General features: G+C 35.4%; 2 protein-coding genes across 12 annotated transcripts in view; one reads left to right on the top strand and one right to left on the bottom strand.

Annotated features, from left to right (window-relative positions):
* Positions 1-678: 678 nt before the first annotated feature.
* ak4 (adenylate kinase 4) lies at positions 679-20,361 on the bottom strand. Of its 11 annotated transcripts, none has more exons than XM_079840820.1 (7): positions 8,114-8,545; positions 7,972-8,030; positions 7,717-7,875; positions 6,566-6,685; positions 5,277-5,449; positions 2,777-2,895; positions 679-2,667 (listed from the first exon to the last, which is right to left on the bottom strand). In XM_079840820.1, exons 3-7 carry the CDS (start codon positions 7,856-7,858, stop codon positions 2,541-2,543), a joined length of 681 nt encoding a protein of 226 aa, XP_079696946.1. In that variant the 5' UTR covers positions 7,859-7,875; positions 7,972-8,030; positions 8,114-8,545; the 3' UTR covers positions 679-2,540. The 11 variants fall into 11 exon arrangements, with proteins under 11 accessions (XP_079696946.1, XP_079696949.1, XP_079696953.1 ...); XM_079840823.1 differs by having other exon boundaries at positions 8,118-8,486; XM_079840827.1 differs by having other exon boundaries at positions 7,986-8,030; positions 8,118-8,253.
* jak1 (Janus kinase 1) overlaps positions 14,780-21,931 on the top strand; it is a 41,094-nt gene continuing 33,942 nt past the window's right edge. The window contains exon 1 of the mRNA XM_079840802.1: positions 14,780-15,043. The gene's annotated coding sequence lies outside the window, so the exon portion shown is untranslated. The remainder of the gene's footprint in view (positions 15,044-21,931) is intronic.

The raw sequence follows: 21,931 nt of genomic DNA, 5'->3' as shown, positions 1-21,931 counted from the left end.
TAACACCTCTACCAGCAGCTACCTAGTTTTCCCAATTTGGTCTCCCATCCAGGTACTAACCAGGCTCAGCCCTGCTTAGCTTCAGTGGGAAACCAGTCTCTGGCTACAGGGTGATATGGCTGCTGGCTATTGTGCTGTTTAAAACGAACAAAACACCAGGTAAATTAATAGACTCTTAATAGACTCTAAATCTTTTTTGCTCAATTGTCATAAACATTTCCCATGACATTCTGTACAATATTGTATTTACACATCATGACTAGTGATAGACTAGCTATATACACCATATATAGAGGACAACCCTCCCAAGATGTGACGTCGTGTTTACGTGAGATGTTTTTTGCATGTATAAAGCTGATAATAATAATAATCCTTACATAATAAATGTTTTATATAGTACACACATTAGCATTCTCAAAAAAAAGTCCCTGTCATAAAGAACAGTGGCTGGAATATATTAATGTCCATGATCTTTCACACCCTCTTTAATGAACTTGAGAAATTGTCATTAGGAAGGCACTAGCCTAGGCACAGAACAAATTTATTTACAATTTTAGGAAATACTTTGTTCCACTGTCAGTTAGTTTACTGAATATTATGTGTATTATGTTTGAAGTGTATTGTGAGTGGCTAAATACAAATGATAAGATTCAATTCAAAAGAATACACTTCAAATTTCTGAGAAAATAAGTTTATTTTCTTTGGGGGAAAAGTAAAGCTCAAGCATGTACATTCTTGTATATGGTTTTGCACAATAAGAGGATGTGGAATTCTTTTGAGTGTTTTCTCCAACCCTTATTGGTTGGTATAGGACTGAAACAGAAAATGAGAGAGAGAATGGAAAGCAAGAAAGAATAAAAGAAAAGTAAACAGAGACAAATAAAGATAGGTTGATAAGTATCACAAGGACATGTGTGCCTAACACTCTGAGATCCTTCAGTTTCGGGGACAAATTTTAATCTAATTGTAATTGCATCTGTGGTTTCTGGAAAATCTGTGCTTTAATCTTCTGGATAAAAAACATGTCACTGTTGTTATGGGTGAACACAGTCACAGTTATTAATTTACAAAATATATAATCATGTAACCAAACTAGATTATTTCTTATCTAAAGTTCTCTCAGATACGGGCCTTAAAAATGCAATGCCGAACAGTATTTACCAAAAAGGAGGCAGTGTTTAATGAACATTTGAAATAATATAGGTTATTTCATCACTTATTATTATTATAGCCATTTGCTATAGTGTTACAAACACAGTTCAACATTCTATCAACATATATATATAAAAAAAAAAAAAGGCCTGTTGTCCAAAATAGCAATTTCAGCAGATTAAGAAATTGTACTTTACCAAGGCATTTGTGGCATATTTGGATTATAAAACTTGTAAAACACATAAACATAATACATTTTTTTATAGTGTGTAGTAGCATGAAATATGTGAGAAAGTCAAATGCCACAGACAGAGATGATATGAAGAAAAACCCCCTCGGAAATAATTGAATCTCACTGGAATGCTTGAACAGTTCAGTGTCTCATTCACTTCTGCTGCGTCCCAATTCGCCTACTTATACTACGACCTAAAAGTATGTCCTCTTTTTGTGAAGAAAAAATATATTTGGGACATACTACTTCGTCATCTTTAACGGACTCTGTTGCTTTGTTACGTCACTGTTTAAATCCTCCACATTCAATTTCATTTCCTACCATATCGGAGAGAAATGTAGTAGCACATTGATCTGCCATTCGTGGGTCTTTAATGCAGAGACTCTCCTCATGTGTTTGCAATTCATATATAATGATGCATTTAAAAGTTAAATGGCCAAACGTATCATTACAAAAGTTCACAATGCTGCTGCAGGTGAAATATAATGAGGATAACATTGAATAAATATTTTTTCGTCAGGTTAAAACTGATCATTTATCACTAAAGCCCCTTAATCTAAACCTCTCTACTTAACCGTCGGACTCGCACATCCGTCATGTTTGTAGTTTAACACTTTTTATCCACGTTTGTAGTTCTAATCGAATCCTCGTCCAAATCACAATGGGTTGTGGGCAATATCAGCCATTAGAGTGTGCGTCGATCCGCACTTCGAATTCGGAAATAGTAGACCATCCGGGTATCTTTGGAATACTCTTTTGAACATACTATGATTTGGGACATACTAATTCTATTTTCGAATACTATTTAGGACGGATAGTATGCGAATTGGGATGCAGCATGAGACAAAATCACATGCATCTACCTTCACTTATTATTCATCTGTGATTTAATCACATCTATATGAAATCTGTGCACTCTGAATTAAAATCTAGGAACCGATAACACTCTATAAAAGCAGAGAGCAAGTTCTAGAAACTTTAGCAATTGAAATAATCAAAGATAGCACTATGAAAAATATTACTATACCATTAACAGACAAGGTGCAATCATAAAAATGGCTAGCATGGGATCTTTGGAAATCGATGTGGTCAATCAGCAATTCCTCTGAGATGAGGCCACGTTCTAGTCTTGGATTAAGATTGTGAGGGGATATCCTCAGTGAGTTGAAGCACACCGTGCATCCGATTGGATGGTGGGGATTTTTGTGCTGAGAAGAGTGCTGATATTCGGCCAGATCCGATCAGTCTCTGTGTCTGAGAATGTGTACAGGATGCCTTTAGCCCTTGAGAGAATTACAATGCTGTTAATAAAGTCATCCATCAAGTCACAGAAGTACAGTCACAAGCACACTAAAATATGAGGTATTTCCTATGAACGTGTTATGGGCTTACTTATAGAAATCTGTGACAGGTTTGGCAACATCTTTGTAGTGTCTCAGTCTGGCCACCAGGGCTTCTGGTCTGTCATCTTCCTGTTGAATCAATGGATCTCCTGTGACGTCATCTATCCCCTGCAAACGCAACAAAAGCTAATATAATTAATTAACAACATGATTAAATTCTCTAATTACATCTCTAATTACAGTGTTGACCTTTCCTTTACCCCTTAGCTCACTCTTAAACCTAACCATACCACCAAACCTGTCCCTAATTTCACCTATATCCCAACTCGATAGCAGCAAATGGGTTTTGCAATACAACAACACAAGAAGTATATTGTACCTATTTTTTTATGTTAGTACATTAAAGACACCTAATATTTCACAAGTTTACACGTACATGAAATCAAATATAGTTATTTATGCGTATTTGGCGTGCTGTCAGGGGAGGCTCAGAGCTCGGAATTTGGCCCGAACCCAGAGTACTCCCCCTCCTTGACTGGGATAGAAACCAACCAAGAGTGAGGCGATGGGGTGGTGGAGGGATGCTGTGAAACTTGTTGCGGGAGAGAGGTGAGAGATGGCTATTTATATACCGGCTTCCTCTTGCGCTGTTCTTACCTGAACATGCTCCTCCCGAGCTTTGTTAATTAAACTGCATAAAGTGTGATCAAAGATTGTGTAACACAACTAGAAAAAAACTAGAAAAATAGTTATCTTTATTTTACTCTATTTTTGACAATAATGATAATAGTGAAATATACATACATACCAATATATACACAGGCATATAGAGTCAGGGTTCCTCAAACTCGGTCCTGGAGGGCCACTGTCCTGCAGAGTTTAGAGCAAACCCTGATCAAACACACCTGGGCAAGCTGATCAAGGTATTCAGGATCAGTAAGTGTGTTTGATCAGGGTTGGAGCTAAACTCTGCAGGACAGTGGTATTTGAGGAACCCTGGTATAGGTCAAGCTTTAGAGTTTTAACGTGCAAGAAAGGGCTGCCAAATTTTAATACAAATAATGTAGGCCGCTGAAAAGAGATTAATATTCTCGAATTTCATATAATATAAGGCATCCTTTATCCAACGTGCGTGAGATGGTGGATGAGGGCTCTTCCAGTTCAGTGAAATTAAGACGTCTCGCAAGCAATCTTAGAAAAGCAACAACATTTGTAGTTGGCAGCAAAGGACCAACGGGCAACAAACCAAAAAATCCAACAATAGGTGATAGGAATTTGAAAGAGAACCAAATACTGCCCCCAAAAAGAGGAGAGAGCAGGTCCGAGTTAGTGTGGCTGGTTCCAAGTTACACCTATCACATTCTGAATCAATGGTTGCATTCATCCGAGCAGGTCTGCATTTAGACCAGTGGGCTCTAAGAACCACCTTACATTGTATAAAAGCATGACGGACACAAATAGATATCAGATACTAGTGAACCCTGTCCAAAACTACCTCATGTTTCTTGGTCTATTTCAATATTAAGGTCTAAATCCCACCTGGCATGTAAATTATCAAACAGTAAAGCTAATTCTGTGGTAAGAGTTGTCAACTATGTAAGAGAAGAATCAACTATGGATCAATAAAGGTTCTTCCACAAGGTTTTTGCTAAACAAAACCCTGTACAAAGTTTAGATCCAACCCTGTTCCAAAACACCTGGTTGTAATTTAAGTCATTTCAAAGACCTCTGGTTCAGGGGTCTTTAATGCTGGAACTAAACTCTGCAAAAAGGTGGATGAGGTTTATATCAGGGTAGTGTCATTTAAAATGGAAAATGTTACTTTCTACTACACAGAAGCATTTGGTGTTTTCCATTTGAAGAAAATTAGGTGAAGTAGTGTGAACACACTTGCGAAAATCTTGCGAAGATTGAGAAATCTAGTCCACTTCCTAGATCAGTAGTAAGTACACAGACACACTTCAAAAAATGGTAAAATCTAAATGAGCTGGTTTTATTAAATTCAAAAATATTATTAACATCAATAAACCAGCCTAAACATATTAATTCAAATCAATACAACTATTTGTATAGGCCAAATCAGGTAGAAATAGCTCTTTAGGGTAACAACCGAAAGTTACTACTTTTTACGAAGCATTTCGGATGCGGCCCTGCTATCAAAATCAGTCCAGCACACAGAAATGTTTGCTCCCTTGAAATTTCCAAAATGCACCTGTATCTGTTTTACTTAAAATTGCAGCACATATTTTTTGGCACAATAATATACTTACTCTATTTAACTGGAGAATAACGTGCTATAAATTGATGTTGTAGCTCAACCTGCTTTTGGAGCCGAGCAGTCAGACTAAGTAGTATATGAGTTTAAATAATAAGACTTCTGAATTAAGGTTTCAGTGCAGAAATGATAAAAGGCAACAGAGATTTGCTTTTATGTTCATTATTCCTTCATAACCAACTAAATCTTATCTGTTTTAATGTGGCAACATATACTGCACTGTGATATCCTATCTCACTCAGAAACAGAGGAGGACAAAGATTAGGATTTTCACCTGGACACGGGGAGGATTGAAGCACATATTGTACACTCTCCCACTTGGAGGATGTATCCAGCGATGTCGCAGTCTTTCCTTCAGTGTTTCCAGAGGGATGTTGAGGTTGATGGCTAAATCCAGATCACATGTACTGTTTAGGGCTTTAGCCTGAGCTAGTGTTCGAGGGAAACCTGGAAGTTAAATTCACAAAAATTACTTTTAACGCTTAACACAGGCCAAAATGTTATTGCGTACACATTATAACATTTTATGATGTCATTTGAAGGTTACAAATAAACACTATTTTGAAACGTCACACTTTTGTTGCAATGTGTAGTTTTGTAACTATGCATAAATGTCAAGTGTTGCAATACTACATCTTTATTGGGTCCCACTGGCAATTCTAGACTCCACGTATTTTGTATTTTTTTTATCATTATAGCTTTGCCAGTGGGGGACCTGCTTTCATTACTTATGACTGAGTGTAGATACTTTTTTGTAAGTCTATTTTAATTTGAACCTTTACTTGGGATTAGCCTTTGCAGTTTGCACGTTAATCTGTACAGTCCTGCAATAAAGAAACACTAGTTTTAATCCATGTAGCAAGAATGTTTGTAGGTCACACTGCACACCTATTCAGTCAATGTCTGATATCCTCACATCCTATCATATATTGGGAGCTAGTGGCTTTGACTTTCTAAGCTAGCAGCTGAGCTGTTACATCTTGACTTTCTCATAAAATAAAAATAGGCAACATAAGGCAACGTATTTCCAATGCTCCTAGTTTACTTCCTAAAATGACTAGCACTACAGTTTGTTTTGAGTTTCTGTTGAATGAAGAAATGAAAGCTTTGCTTCCTCTAAAGAGATTTAGCTTAGTCCTAAATAAATAAATAATACAAATATAGCAATGGATTAACATTACAGTCGCCATGAAATGAAAGTTGCGATAGTCTTTTCTTCCATATTGTGATATATATATATATATATCCAAGTGAAACGGCTTATCGAACAAGAAAAAATGTAGTGCGTGACTTGATTTTGTCCATCAGGAATTGATTGGATTATTGTGGTTTGCGATTGCTTTGATCTCGTGTTTGTCCCGACCTCGCGCCAGTAAACACATCATCAGAGAAGAGATGTACGAGGGAGTTATGTTATTATTAGTATTAGTATTATCACGAGGGCACATTTAAAAAACAATAATGATGTGCATGGATTAATCATAATTAACAATATTCCATGAAAAAAATAAGAAGTGTCCATTTTGATTTTATGGTGACTTTAAATGGGATATACCACCATACCATCCAACAACCAGCTGTTATTGGTCATCTCCTCCAATCTAGGCAGAAGAAGACGTGTCATGACATGGTCTGGCACCAGCAATCCTCTTTTTATATACGTCTTAGCTAGAACACCAGCTTCTGCAAGACAAAAAACAAAAAAAACGAATGGATCACATATCTAACACATTTATTAATAATTTTTCCAAGAATGGAAGCAGCTGAGAACTTTAAAAGACATACTCACAAAGAAATTCTGCTTACGTTCATTAAAATATACACGTAACCTTTAACTGAGACAAATCAATTATTAATCATATGGTTTTAACCAGAAACTGAGTGTTAATCATATAATAGATTGAGCAGTCACAGGAGTCTTGAGACATTGATGCCCGATGTTTTCATATAGAATTATATCTACGTTGTGGATACATCATACAACAAACAAAATATGATAAAAGTCAAATATCAACTTTTTACAATTACAAACTATGCCACAGCTAAAAGGTATAGTGTATTTTTCTGGTAGCTAAATCAACTCTCAGCCTTCAGTTTTAAAAGACAAAAAAAAATGTGTTTTAAAGCAAAAAGTTACATATATTTTTTGTTACCTGAAAAAAGGTTAAAATCTTTGTTAAAAAAAAATCTACCAACCATGACAACGTTATAAGCATAAAGTAAGAAATCCATTCTAGCTCTTTTATAATGAGGAAGCTAAATGTGGGAATTAGTATACAATGTGTTGATTAGTATGACAATTCCTGTCTTTATCTACTTCCACGAATGCCAGCTGAAATCTTAATACGGAGGTTTGCATGGCAACACCGAAATAAAACAGAAATGTGGAGTGGCATCTTGCCAGCATGGCAACTTTTATACGCATTTAACGTTACCTCACATGAACTCTAAACATCATGACGCCCGAGGCTGCACTAAACACATGCTGTATTCCAAATTGGCAGGACCAAATGTTGAAGTTAAAGAATCGATCATTTGAAAACCCACTAATCTTACTATATAAACCGCAAAAGTTGGTTACGCCCCTTCATCTGATCAAGGCATCCCTTCTGTTTCATTGTGCATCTAGCATTTGTTGCCATCGACAGCTCCAAAGATAAGGAGCTTCCAGGAAAACAACCGAAACTTAGTAAAAAAAAATGCAAATCACGCACCAGTTTTAGCAGAGATGTTTTCTCGAACAAAGTCTCCACTGGACAAATGTTTAAGACCAAAACTGTGCGCGATCCTCTCCGAGATGGTCCCTTTCCCCGAGCCTGGGGGACCCATGATAACAGCCCGGAATAACTTGGACATATCCTCACAGAACTGCCCTGTTTACAATAAAAACGAGTTAGGCATTACTACTGAAACAATGCAAATCATTCACTTATTTCTCGTAGTTTGCAATGTAGGGCGCTTTGCATTACAATTCAGAGATTACAGTTCTGTTAAAGCAGATCTTCAGTGCAGAATGAGGGGTGGGGACCTGTAACATCGAATAACACCTCAAAATCACACAACAATGAGCGACTGGAAAAGTTATAGGTCAAAAACAACAAACAAACTTACCCACCCAATAGAGTAACGTTACTGTACAATTAAACTGTTATTTCCACGGTGAAAACAAAACAGAGCCTGTTGCCACCGTTCATTAAAATCGGGTAACGTTAGCCCTTCACTGACGCACCGCCTACTGCTCTTTATGTAGTGAGCAGCGTCTCCTCTCTGCAAATGAATGGAGGAGAAACATAAACGCCCTATTTTAAAACGCCTCTGGTACAGCGTCGCACTTAAAAATATGCTCAAGTTGCACCGCATAGGAGTCTGGTCGTTGAAGTGTTTAGTTATAACGGTTGCACCGCAATACATAAAAATCGTTAAAGTACTGTTGCCATGGTCACCCCAGGCAAACGCGACTTCTGTTTTGCAAGCTTCCTAATATGGTTATTTGGAGAGAGTGAAGTCGGTGGCGCACATAATATCTTGAAAGAGGATCTTTACAGAAGAAAAGCCCAATTCGCACATTTATGCTCTAGCCTATTCTATGGCATTGTTAAAGTATAAATTTAGTATAAATAGTCCACAAAATTCCCCGAAAAAGAAAAACTCCATTTAAAATGACGAATGATGCATTTATTTAACCACAAAAGCGAAGTGTGGAATATTGGACACTTCATGCACCCAACTGTAAGTGTCACAGCGTTCCTTTCCTTTCCTTTCCTAGGGTGGGGCTATTATAAAATCCATAGCCTACACTATACCGTAGAGAAGCTACATAGAGCATAGTATAAGTGCATAATGTACAGTAGACTACGCAATTTATGTTATTTTTTCCACATGCAACCAACTGTAGTCACCGTCAACATAGGGTATAGGCTAACCATGGTGTGATATTGCCCCCTGTCTGATTTAGGACAGGACACACTTGTTGACTGGGATGTTGGTGCAAAACATTCCTCAGATGCCACGGCATTGTTTACTTAAAAGTTTTCAAAAATGTGCCACTGACACGTCTACCACATTAATGCTACAGAGCATATGCCCTCAGCAATTTTCGAAATTTTCGCAAGATGAAGATCATATATAAATTGTATTAAAAAATTCCTGAATCCTAAAAAACACACACATGTAGCTACAATAGCCTATGTAAACTTGTGTAAATTAATTAAAATAATGTCTTATTTTAATTAATTTTAAACTATTGTATTATTATTTTTTTTTAAATCTATTTATACTCGTTTATGTCGAGTAAATGCTACATCAAATCCATGTTACATCGAAAATGGCACAGGATATATCTTATCTGGGTGGCTTTGGAGTCAAAAAATATTGAAAACCACTTCAATAGAGTCAGCTATATAATCACCATGTTAAGCAATTTATTTCCGAGGTGCCTTACGGTGGCGTCAGAACATAAGATACTAAACGCAGTTCACTTCGGGTATGGGCAGCCTATGTCAAAATCCGTCGACTTTTCAAACCTTCCATATGGCAACAGTCAATCTGCACTAAAGAAAGTGGTGAACTTTGAGCGTCAGGACCCGGAAGCGTGTTATTTTATTGTCACATGGCTTGAAGATTTCAATAACAACAAAAAATGGCGACAATCACGTTGTTCGCTGTAAGGCGCTTGCTGCGTCATTAAAAATATTCACGTAAACACGGGAGTTTAGCGTTGCAAATGCAGGTAAGTACTTTTGCAGTCGGTAAAATAATACAAATGTCTAACTGCGACGGTGATATTGCGTTAATGTTTTTACCTTAGAAGTACGCGGTGTTTGTTTTTGCTATGAGAGGGGTGTGTGCGCGCGCTGTTGGGCGTTAGCGCGCATCAAGACAGTACAATAAGACGATTCACAAGATATACGACTATAAAACGAATCGACATAGCAAGTAGAACAGCTGCTTTACACGCAGAATATTTCAGATAGTTAATGTGATATTATATGACACATAATCATGGAATGCCTTTTCGTGTTATAACTTATGTATAATTTATTGTAGACTACCGACTTCGTGACGTTCTAACAGGCTTTTTGCTCAAACATTGTTTATAAATGATATTACTCGGATGTTCCTCAGTTAAATTACTTTTATTGAAAACTGTAGTTTCATAAAGCATGAACATTTTCCATGAGAAGTCGCAACACACTACCACAGTGAGAATATTCCCCTTTTAACCAATTTAAATGTTTTTCTTTCCTTATTTCTGAAACAGCCGCTATAGGAATGCTAGGCAGATGTTTTGTCAGATTATTTGGCAGGCGTTTCCACTGTCCTGAGATGGCAAACACGACGCGCTGATGGAGTTGTTTACAAGAAGAGATTCACACGGAGGGCGGGGATGCTGTGGGAGGAGCCACTTGCTTGCCAAATACAAGAGCAAAGCATAGAAGGTGGAGTCAGAGTTACCATAACAAGTCTGGCGTCACAGGGGCGGCGTGTATTAATAATTAAAGCTCAAAACGAAGGTATTGAATCTCTTGCTGTCAGATGGGGAGCTGTCATTTAATGCAGTGTATCCAATGAAAATATGGCATGATATTATCATTTCTGCTAGCTACATATTATAAGCTGTATTTAATAATAAAATGCTTCATCTACTCATTTCTATAATATATAGGCCTACAGTTGGAAATGTCTGATTTAATTAGCCTGTATTATATTGTATTTGTTATATTTTAAATACAGTAAACCTGTGGAATTCACACGTTATGTATATCTGATATTTAAAGTCAAAGTTGTTATCCTTGAATGAACGCGGATGAGAAGATGCGTGAAGCACTGCCGCCTTGGATCTGCTTGATTTGACAGGCTGCCCTGGTTCAGTTATCACAGTGCTGATGCTGTCCATCTTAAAGGTACAGTACTGTGATAACTGAAGGATGGCTGCCATCTTGACATCTAGCTTCATAAAAAGTTTTTCTTTTAACAGGTGAGTAAGAGGTACAAGAAACTGAAAAACAAAAAAAATTAATAAATAGGAATACAAATGTTTTAATAAAAAATATTTTTTTGTCAAATTGATTGCCTTCTAATTTTATATATAAAATTATACACATTATAGTAGCATATGTCATCAGTATAAAGACAAAATTATATCCTCCTTGGATCTGGCAAAAACGTTTTGACATTCACTTCCATATTATAGATGCTTTAGATCATTAAAATATTTTATTCACATTTCACTGTATTTCCTGTAACATCAGAGCTATAAAGAAAGTGAAGACAACACTTTGCTTTTCAATGATTGCAGTTCAAATAATTTTTTCCACCGTTTCTTTCATGTATCCTCTGTAATGTGATAATGAAATGTTGTAAAAAGTTTATTAAGGATTTCTATTTTTATGCACACTATACATATAAATTATGTAATAGCCATTTAATATACATTTCATCTTCCAATAAACACTTGCAAGCACACTTTGCACATACTTTAAATACAGTGTTTGGTAGTAACTAGTTGCATTTAACAGAGTTACATAATTTAATTACAAAATAAATGTAATTTTAAAAATTTGTAATTAAATTACAGTTACTTATGGAAATGTTAACGATTACAAAGAGGTTACATCTGAATATTTTCTGTAAAAAGCTAGGATAGGTTGAATATTATTTTCCCTTCATACACAAATAGTTTTAAAAAGAATAGGTAACATTTTACAATAAGGTTGTAGTTAACATTAGTTAATGCATTAGTTAACATGAACTAACCATGAACAACTCTGTTCAGCATTAGTTAATCTTTGATAACTTTAGTTAATAAAAATCCAGCTGTTCATGGTTTGTTCATGTTAGTTCACAGTGTATTAACTAATGTTAGCAAGATTTTAATAATGCATTAGTAAATGTTGAAATTAACATTAACAAAGAAATAAATGGTTTATAAGTGCAGTTCATTATTAGTTCATAGTTCACTAATGTTAACTAATGAACCTTATTGTAAAGTGTTACCCAAGAATATGCAGATTTTTTTATATCAGTAAGAAGAAAGACATGTTTATATATATATATATAAATAACTCTTTTGATATCTTTTTTTTAGAGGTTAACCCTGCCTTAAAAATGATAATGATAAACAGTTGAAAACATTCGTTAAAAATTTAGAAAATTATAAAAAAAGTAATCAAATGTAATCAGTTACATTACTTTAATAAAGTAATGCGTATTACATTTTAAATTGGGTAACCTTTAATCTGTAACCTATTATTTTAGGCTACATTTCCAATGTAACCTTCCCAACACTAAGATATTACAAAATGTTACAAAATTGGTTGTATGCACATCCCACATCTTATGCAAATTTGTGTAAATATGACCAGAAATGGGAATTCCCATCCTTATACATATATTTACACTTGTTTTAGGGCAAACTGTACTACAAAAATACATGTTTACTAACATGAAACAGTTTGAAATCAATCAAATAGAAGTTTCAAAAAAAGAATACCTGCTTTTTCACTTTTCATAGAAGTATCTGAAAAAGAAAGCTTTTGTTACATTATAAATGTCTGTACTGTCACTTTTGATCAATTTAATGCATCCTTGCTGAGTAAAAGTAGTAATTTCTTTAAAAAAATATTCCTGACCCCAAACTTTTGAACGGTATAATGTTACAAAAGCTTTCTATTTCAAATAAATTATGCTCTTTTGAACTTTCTATTCACAATCCTTCAAAAATTGTACACAACTGTTTCAACAGTTGTGTACAATTTTTGAAGGATTGGGTAAAAATCTGAAATGTTTCTTAAGCACCAAATCAGCATATCAGAATGATTTCTGAAGGATCATGTGACAGGAGTAATGATGCTGAAAATTCAGCTTTACCATCACAAGGATAAATTATATTTTAAAATATATTCAAATAGAAAATGTATTTTAAAATTGTAATAACATTTCACAATATTACTGTTTTTATTGTATTTTGTATCAAATAAATGCAGCCTTGTTGAGTTGTGATATATATATATAGTATATGTAGTTTGTAGTACAGTATATATATATATACACATATACATTTGACATATAATACATTTATAAGTAAACTTTTTTATGTTAATAGCATTTAGATACAAACCATAAAGATTTAAAATATATAGTATGATTACAGTGTATTGTGCCCTTTTTTTGTCTTATATAATCACAGAAATTTCCACATGCTGTTAGTAATTTAGCCCCAGGCACTTGTCCCATGTTATACGCCCCTTAACGCTCTTCTAAACTGAGTCATCTGCTCGTTTTGGAATGATACTGTAAGGTGAGTAATCGGTTTATGTGATGCATGAAAATGCAATAATACGTTAATATACGTCGAATATAGGTTGAGGGGGGAAAACAAATCCGTTTTCAATTTGATGTTTTTACATATTATCTAAATATTTGTTTGTTCCTGACCTCTGCTGAATTTTTCTTTAGATCGGTGAAAAAAAGCAATACATTATAGATTTTAGTAGAGTGCTTATGGCACGTAGAGCTCATCATCAGCCTATGGCGTATATGACTCATCCTACTATAGGAGTTTCCAACTGGACCTTCTCTCCCCCTCAGTGTTTTAAGTATAATAATTACATATCTCAACACATATTAACTGAGATAATTGTCTAATGCTGCAAATAATTTACTGTTTTCTGTCCACATATTAGACATGTATAAATGTTGATACTGTATATAGACGTTTAAAAGATAGGCTATTTAATGGATTTTAGCTCAAATATAGCTACACAGTCTGAAATTGTCCCGAATCTCTGTTGAACTTATTGATCTGCCACAATCTCCCAGTGTTCACTGCAGCCCTCTTGTAAACTGCAGCCCACAGTTTCTGGCAACTCATCTGATGGTGAGGACGGGAAGTCCCTCCCTTCCATGGCAGGCTTAAACCTCTTGGTCTTAAAGACCTTCCTAATATCGGTGTAATCTGAGAGGGCTTTGAGTGTTGCTGATCTTTAACACAGAGGAAACTGGCACATGCTTGATGAAATATTAGTACGTTATGTACTAATATATAGGCTATATCTTGTATTCGTTATGTACTAATATATATATATATATATATATATATATATATATATATATATATATATATATATATATATATATATATATATATATATATATATATAATTACACACACACAAAACAAGTAATACAATACAATTTAACATTAAATGTAATAGTTTATTAATAATAGCCCATTTGTATTTCTGCAGTCTACATTTATGAATATATTAATTATTTATGAAATATGTCATATAGATGCATGTATAACGGCATCAATGTCTAACCATTACTTTAATTGAGAAGCATAGTTAGTTAGCATTCAGTCCTGTATGAATCAATTATGTCCCTTTAAATAGCCATGTAACATGCGATTTAATGAGCATCATTAAATCTACATATATTTTAATGCTACTGCACTATTTAACCAGTGAAGTTTTATGACATTATTTTTTTACTAATACATTTCAAAACATTTGAATCAGTTGGTTAACACTAAAGGCTATGTATACATTTGATCTTTGTGCTAAGTTACGGTGTAAATTATTTTACATCACCTAAATACACAGGATTAACACTCTGCACTGTGAGTTTAATCACATGTATCATTGTAGGCTAAATGGTCGACTATAAACGGAGGCTGCAGCAATAACAAAAATCCACTAGTTTAAACTCCGCCTTGGGGGTTAATGTAATTGGTTCAGTGTTTGATTGACAGCAGGATGAGCCAATAGGCAACGTCTGACAGAGCTCGTCGTTACCCTATTTTCGGGAATGTGGTCGACGCTTGACAGGAAAGGTTAGTTGATCATGAAGACTTAACCACGGTTTGTTCACTGTAAAGTGAAGTTTGTTTTGAAAATTAATCTCGTGGGATAAACCTTATATCATCGGAGAACATTTTGTCGTTAAATAACGAGTGCTTTACATCAACAAAATACCAAGAGGAAGTGTTCAAACGTCTGTAATGATCGAAATTAAACGGAAGTAGCTCTGCCTGACGAGGTAAGTAAGGACGAGGGCCGTAACTCTTCACATCCTGACTGTGTGTCTGATCTCTGCGATTGTTTATATTTGTGTGTTTTCTTTTCATGTGCGATTTTAGTAAACATCAAGTTTGTGAGAGCCTCTGTTATTATTTTATGTGCTGGTGAATATGTCGATCAAAGTGTTCAAGGAGCGACTCATTTTAGTCAATATAACAGAATCTGCAACCATTGTAGATAACTTGCTTGAAGAAATATGGAATTTAATCTCTTTGTGGCCGATAATGAATGTTTTTAGAGACTGCTTGGTTGCGAACGGCTGCAAAATAATAGTTAGTTTAAAAAAAAAGCACAATAAGAACTAATCAGACATTCGCGATTTTAAAGTTGTAAGAAAAAATCCTTAGTTTATTTTTTTGTACTAAGTAATTTTTCAGCATTGACATTATTGTTGATGGTTTTGTCATGCTCTGACTGTACAGTAGTTAAATGGTTAAACTTGTTGCTCCTGTGACTGCAGTTTTGTCGATATAAATCTGAACTCTTGTACGCAGTTATCACAAACTATGTTTGCTGAACAAAAATGTGTGGGGTTGAAGAAGTATATTCGATGTGTTTGGGTCGAGATCGACTGAGGCTGATTTATTTTGTATGTATAAATGTCCAATCATACTGATTTGCAACTGATATGCAAAAGATTTTCTTTAAAACAATAATAAACACATAACCCATATACTAGTATTATGATCACATAAAGCACATTATAAATATTTTATTTAATATGATAATAACATGGTAATATTGATAACATGTAAAAATGGATAACTAATTACATTTGAACGTGTGAATATTGGTAAAAAAAAACTGTTCTTCAAACAGTCATCGGTCTATCTGTACTCTATCAAGTAAATTACACCAGTTCAAGCAGATAACATTCTGTCTCTACTCTTAAAAATCACATTTTTGTTTTAGGAAATCCATCGAATAACGCTGTTGAACTGTGGTGGTCTTGACATTTTTGATGATTTCTAAGAGAAACTTAAATTTTCCCTTTGTCTCAAAAAATACATAAACAATATTTCCAAGTAAAAGAGGGACCACAACAATATGCTTTACTACTACAGTTCTGTTTGATTATGTCATCCGGACAATTTCATGGTAATCTGATGCATTATGTACAAAAGTGAGTCTTGGGGAGACATTCATTTCAGTTCCTATAGAGATTTTAGTGGGGAATCCCTTTTAAATAAAAGTAACCCTTCTCTCTCACATAGAAATGGTTACAGTATTTTTATTTTCTTTCCTGTTTTTTGATTTAGTCAATTTTTATAATTTGTTAAAAATTGTCAAAATTGAGACATTAAATGCCCATAGAGCATGTATTGGTGAGGAATGCCATTTAAATCGCAGTACTAGCCACATAAAAATATGAATTACAGTTATCACTGTGCGATATGAACAAAAAAAATACTACCATGATTTTTTGGATCAATATTTAGATTTTAATCACGATTTTGAAACAATATTTCCGTACTCATTCTTGTCTCTTGCATTTTTCGTCGAGAAGCCAGCTTTGACAATATTTGCGGGCACCATATCATTGCATTAATGATAGATTGTGGCGTCGGTTATTTCTTTATGCCCTTTTGAACCTTTTTGTTTGTTGTGCAGTTCGCAAATGCCTGTATTATTGTTTTTGTTCACCTGGTTCTCCATTTGTCATTGCTTTTCTATGTAAATGCACACTAGACGGACGTCTTTAACCGTTGCTCTCACGTCTTTTGCAGCATCTCCCGTGCATGACACGGCATTCTACACGGTGGAACAAGTCTGCGTCTCGTGTTTTTAACTGCAAAAACGTGTTCTATTTGAATAGCCCCTACTCTGTTTTGCTGTAACGATAGTTTGACAGGTCTTGCAAATTACCTGGCTCTTTATTACATCATCGCTGCGTCCGGAATCGAATACTTCGAATACCTACTATATAGTGTGCAAAAAACAGTAAACCAAAAGAGTAGTATGTCCGAATTAGTGATCGACCGATATTGATTTTTTTAGAACCGATACCGATAATTTTTGTTTTTATGTGCCCGAGAACCGATATTTATTTACTGTTTTTCTTCTGTTTTTGACACGATTACAACACCACTGAACTGAGCAAACAATTTTTTTTTATAACAATCACTCATTCCTTGCATAGAAAACAAAACAAATCTTATTTATACACCAATAAATAGAGGGGTCTGAAAGTGCAAAAAAAAAAAAAAAATTGTGCACTGGTATTTTTTTGTTGTTTTCGATTTTGACCCCATGCTCACATTCATTTGGCATTCTTTGCAAACTGCCAGCCCTGGCAATGACTGAGTGAAGTAAGTCCATACTTCACTTTGGGTTTTCCTCCTTTCAGTCATCTTAAAAAAAGTGTTGAAAATTAGTAGTCTTTCATGTTAATTTAAATTTTCATGTTACAAAAATAATTTTCTTTATAAAAAGCATCAGCAGCAACACTAATGTTAACAATAAGCAAAATAAATGTAGAATGTGTAATGTTTTCAAATGGAGAAAATGAATTAAAGACAGGAGTCATATCAACTTTGCAGAAATGTAATACTTAATTTTAAACTACAGTTTTAGTAGATTTATAAACTGTTTAATAGGTTAAAGAGTGACGAATAATTCGCTGGATAATGTTAAATAACTGAATAATATTCTCTGGAATATTGGAATATAACAAACAAAACATCGTAATTTACTGCATTTCTCAAATGGTATGTTAAGTTATATCAGAATTATTAATGTTTTTGTCGTTCTAGATTATGAAATATCTGCTGACAAACTGATGTTTATCTATGCATTTACACAGAACTACTCAAACTGCGATCGTTCGCGGAGATAATAAATAATTAATATCCATAGAGTTGTTTAGCCTACTTTGATGTTTATTAGCGAATTAATGGTTGAGTAAATGTTTATATAATTAATTACGGTGTTTTAAACAAGTGAATCTTGTTAAAGTTATATGCGGTGGCCGTGGAGCATTTCCTGAGCATCAACCCGCTGCGTGAACAGCAAAATACAGACGACTTCACGAGACTAATGATGAGCATAGACAACAGGGAGAGAATTAAATTCAGCGCTTTTATTTCCAACATGTGCTCATTCATGGCTGTATTATTTAATTCATGCAAAGTTGCATCTGTATTTGGACAGGACTTGACGGATTATTTTACATGCCTCCGTGAGCTCGTCTCTCTTAGAGACAAGCTCACAGAGCCACGTAAAATAATCTGTCAAATCCTGAATAAACTAGCTAGATTTCAGGCATTTATGTACCATCTAATTTGTGTATTAATGACTTATGTTAAATAAAGTTTACTAATTACAGCAAAGCAGGCAAGTATACTTTACTTGTGCACACCGTTGTCTCGTCTCCCCACGTCTAGCCTCAGATGCGCTGTAATGGCGATCCTGCGCGCAATTCTCAAAACGGCCACAAGATGGCGCCGTTTATCGGTAAATCCGATATTACAAAACCGATATCCGATTGTGGTAAAATGCTTAAATATCGGGGAAAATATCGGTAAATCGATATATTGGTCGATCACTAGTCCGAATACATAGTATTCAAAATACAGTATGCAAAAAGTCCCCAGATGACCTACTACTTCCGCCTAGATTCTGAAGTGAGCATTCGATGGACACTTTACTATCCCATGAGGCCACGGGAGGGGATTTATGAATGGCAGTGAAGCGATGCAACTGACTGGTAGGTCACGTGACAGTAACAACATGGCGACATATTAAATCTGAATTTCATCCATACTACCCATATTCATACTATATGGAGTTTACCTTTTTAACGGTCGCCAAGTAAAGTAATTCATATGTAGTACCGACTCAGACGGTGCACTCGAATCTCTCCTGTATCCAAAATATTCCCCAACCATGGGTGTCGTTTGTTTTTCTTTACCCTGCCGTGAATTCATCTTCCCTGTTTCTGTGCTTTCTTCCATGTCGTAACGGTAAACCCGCTCTGTTCTTGTGCTAGATTTAGGCCACTGCATTCAGATTGCACACTGAGGGGGCTGGCGGAAAAATCATGCTTTCTGCGGTTTAGAAATCGCGCATGCTCACATCAGGATTTTTTATTATGAATTTAATTAACCACACTGCCGTTTCCACACTTACGGTTTCATAATTTCTTTCCCATAGCTTAAGACTCAAGTCAGTTTTATACGAACAAATTGATAAAACATTGTCAAAGGTAAGACATTCATGTTAAGTATAGTATTGACCACTCTGGTCTATCTGAAGCTCTCATCCGGATGTTGGTCAAAAAGCCTTGAGAAGAGCCTTTTAGGCTATAACTGGTCTCTACTGCCAAAAGAAAAGAAACAGATTGTGAGGGGGGTTTAGTCATAAACTGAGGGCAGTGGGAAATGGTGAGATCTTTATGTGGCCATCTCTGAACATTGCGAGTGGAGTTTCCCTTTAGAATAGAACATGTTGTACTTCACGATTTGTCTGACTGTTCATGTTAATGTGGACTAATGAAGCCTTCATGACAAGAACAATGACTAAATGTTTTGAAATATGTCACAGTATTTAAGTTGTCAGAGGCAGAATTTCAAAGAAAATGACAGTCCAAGTCTAGTCATATGCCTCAGTGCTTGTCAAAACGGAACAGAAAGAGATATTGCTCCTTTATGTGCCACAATAAACTCCAAATTAGTTTTTATTATTTAAAATTGAAAACTGTTGTGTGAAGGGAAATGTATATTGTCAAGAAATAGAGGCCTTGATATATAATCATAATTTAATGATCAAATAATATTCTTTTTTTTACAATTACTTTGTAAGAATGATACCAGAAATGTAATTGTCTACAGTTTTGGAAATTGTAAATCAGTTTTCTTTCATTTTACCCATTTATTGGATGACATATTTTGGAATTGTTATTATAGAGGAATACTCATGTTTCTGCTCAAATAGATGATAATAACCTTAAAGCAGTGTAAATTTGATTGTATAATTAATAGGATATTACAGATTATTACAAGATCAGGTAGAATAACATTCTTAAAGGCTAAAATATATTTAGTCCATGTAAAATAATATTTGTATTTACATACTATTGATATAGAAGAATCATGACAAAGGAAGCTGTCCATAAGAACTAAACTTACCTCTATTTTAGGTTCATTTGAAAAAGGTTTCTTTTCACTGTGGTTTTAAGAGCCTGCAAACAGGATAAAACAGTTACAGTAGGTTCCCGCACCTACACGCATTTGACATACTCGAGCGGTCTAGCAGCAGAACAGTCGCAGGGTCTAAAGCGTGGAGGAACAGCGTTAACCATGACTTTATCAGCGAGCAGCACGTCAACACCTCAGGAAGTGAGGCTGTGTCAAGTAAACAGAAGAATGGTATTGTCAATCGTATACCTCTGAAGCAGATGGAGAATCATTTTAACAGCTTGTCAAACTTAAACTTTATCCCTTCTAAAAGTTCCCTAGATGACCTAGGACTGTGTCTTGGATATGAGAAAGTAAAAGGACATGATTCAGAGGAATCTGAAAAGGAGAACTTCTCATAAAATGCAAGTTAAAACATTATAAAGGAAAGAAACTAAATGGAACGCTAGTCACTAAACATCTGAATTGCTTGCATTGTTTGGCCATTTTACAGACTGGTTGGGGGTGTCAGTAATGGCTCTGTTATGTAAGTCGATATCAGCTGAAACAAGCTTCTGCATAAGGACGTGACTGCTAAGAGAAGAGCATCAATCGCAGATACTGATTGATTGATGGATGATTATTGAACTGCAAAACCTTGAGAAACAGCCGAAGGAATATTTCTGACGAATCAGGTACGCCTGAAGGAGATACTTGACGATTATAACATTTCCAAGTTAAAGTCCCTGTAAAGGCAATTCTGAGCTTTGTTTCTAAACACATTAGAAATGTATTGCTGAAACATATTACAAAGACTGTGAACTATGTAGTTCTGTATTCAGAAGTTAGACCGCTAAACAGTTTTTCACCGTTGCTGTGTTCAGGATTTTCTGGCCGGGGCTAAAATGGTGGCTCGATGACGCACTGGAGCCACCGAGCCTGGCTCCTCCCCTAACACGATCATAACTAGAGCACATTCGCATCAGTTTGCCCGCTCGATCGCGACGCGAGTTACTGTCAGTACTGTTAGTTACTATAGCCTACAATTTACAAAACAGCTTTCAAAACAAACACGATGATCAAGAAGAGGTGGAATAATTTTGTGAACAGCAACCTTGATGTTGAGCTGAGGATCACCACCGACACCTGCCTCTGCAGTGAATTTACACTGGATTTACAAACTTTCACCGGAGACAACTGGGATTCTCTGATAATCCGTTGCAGAACCGACTATCCCCCGCCCCGGCCTTATTCCTCCCGTCCCGCCGACATCTGGTGCGTCGTGATCATAGACGGTCGTGATCAGTGAGTGTTGTCTTGTTTGCTATGGCCGCTTTCCCGCGAGTGGGTGTGGTTTCGGCGCCGACAGCGGACACACCCCCAGCGTTTGAGAGCAGAGAATGCTGCTCATTTTGTCAAGTTTTTGATAAGCTTTTTTATGTACTTGCCGGATTTTTTTATGATTCAAATTTGCCTGTGTGGTTAATAACACATTTATCTGTGGTGTGAGGAACTCAGAACACATGTTTAGTTTTGACTTTACAGGGACTTTAAACTAAATATAAGCTTAAGCTCTTTTATTTTCTATTTATCCTAAATTTAAAGGGTTAGTTCACCCAAAAAAGAAAATTAGCCCATGATTTACTCACCCGAAGTCATCCTGGGTGTATATGACATTCTTCTTTCAGACGAATAAAATGAGTTATTTAATAAGTCCTGGCTCTTCTAAGCAT

The sequence above is a fragment of the Gobio gobio genome, assembly GCF_949357685.1.
Source record: "Gobio gobio genome assembly, chromosome: 17".
Taxonomy (NCBI): Eukaryota; Metazoa; Chordata; class Actinopteri; order Cypriniformes; family Gobionidae; genus Gobio; species Gobio gobio.
This window is presented reverse-complemented; position numbering and strand designations above follow the sequence as displayed.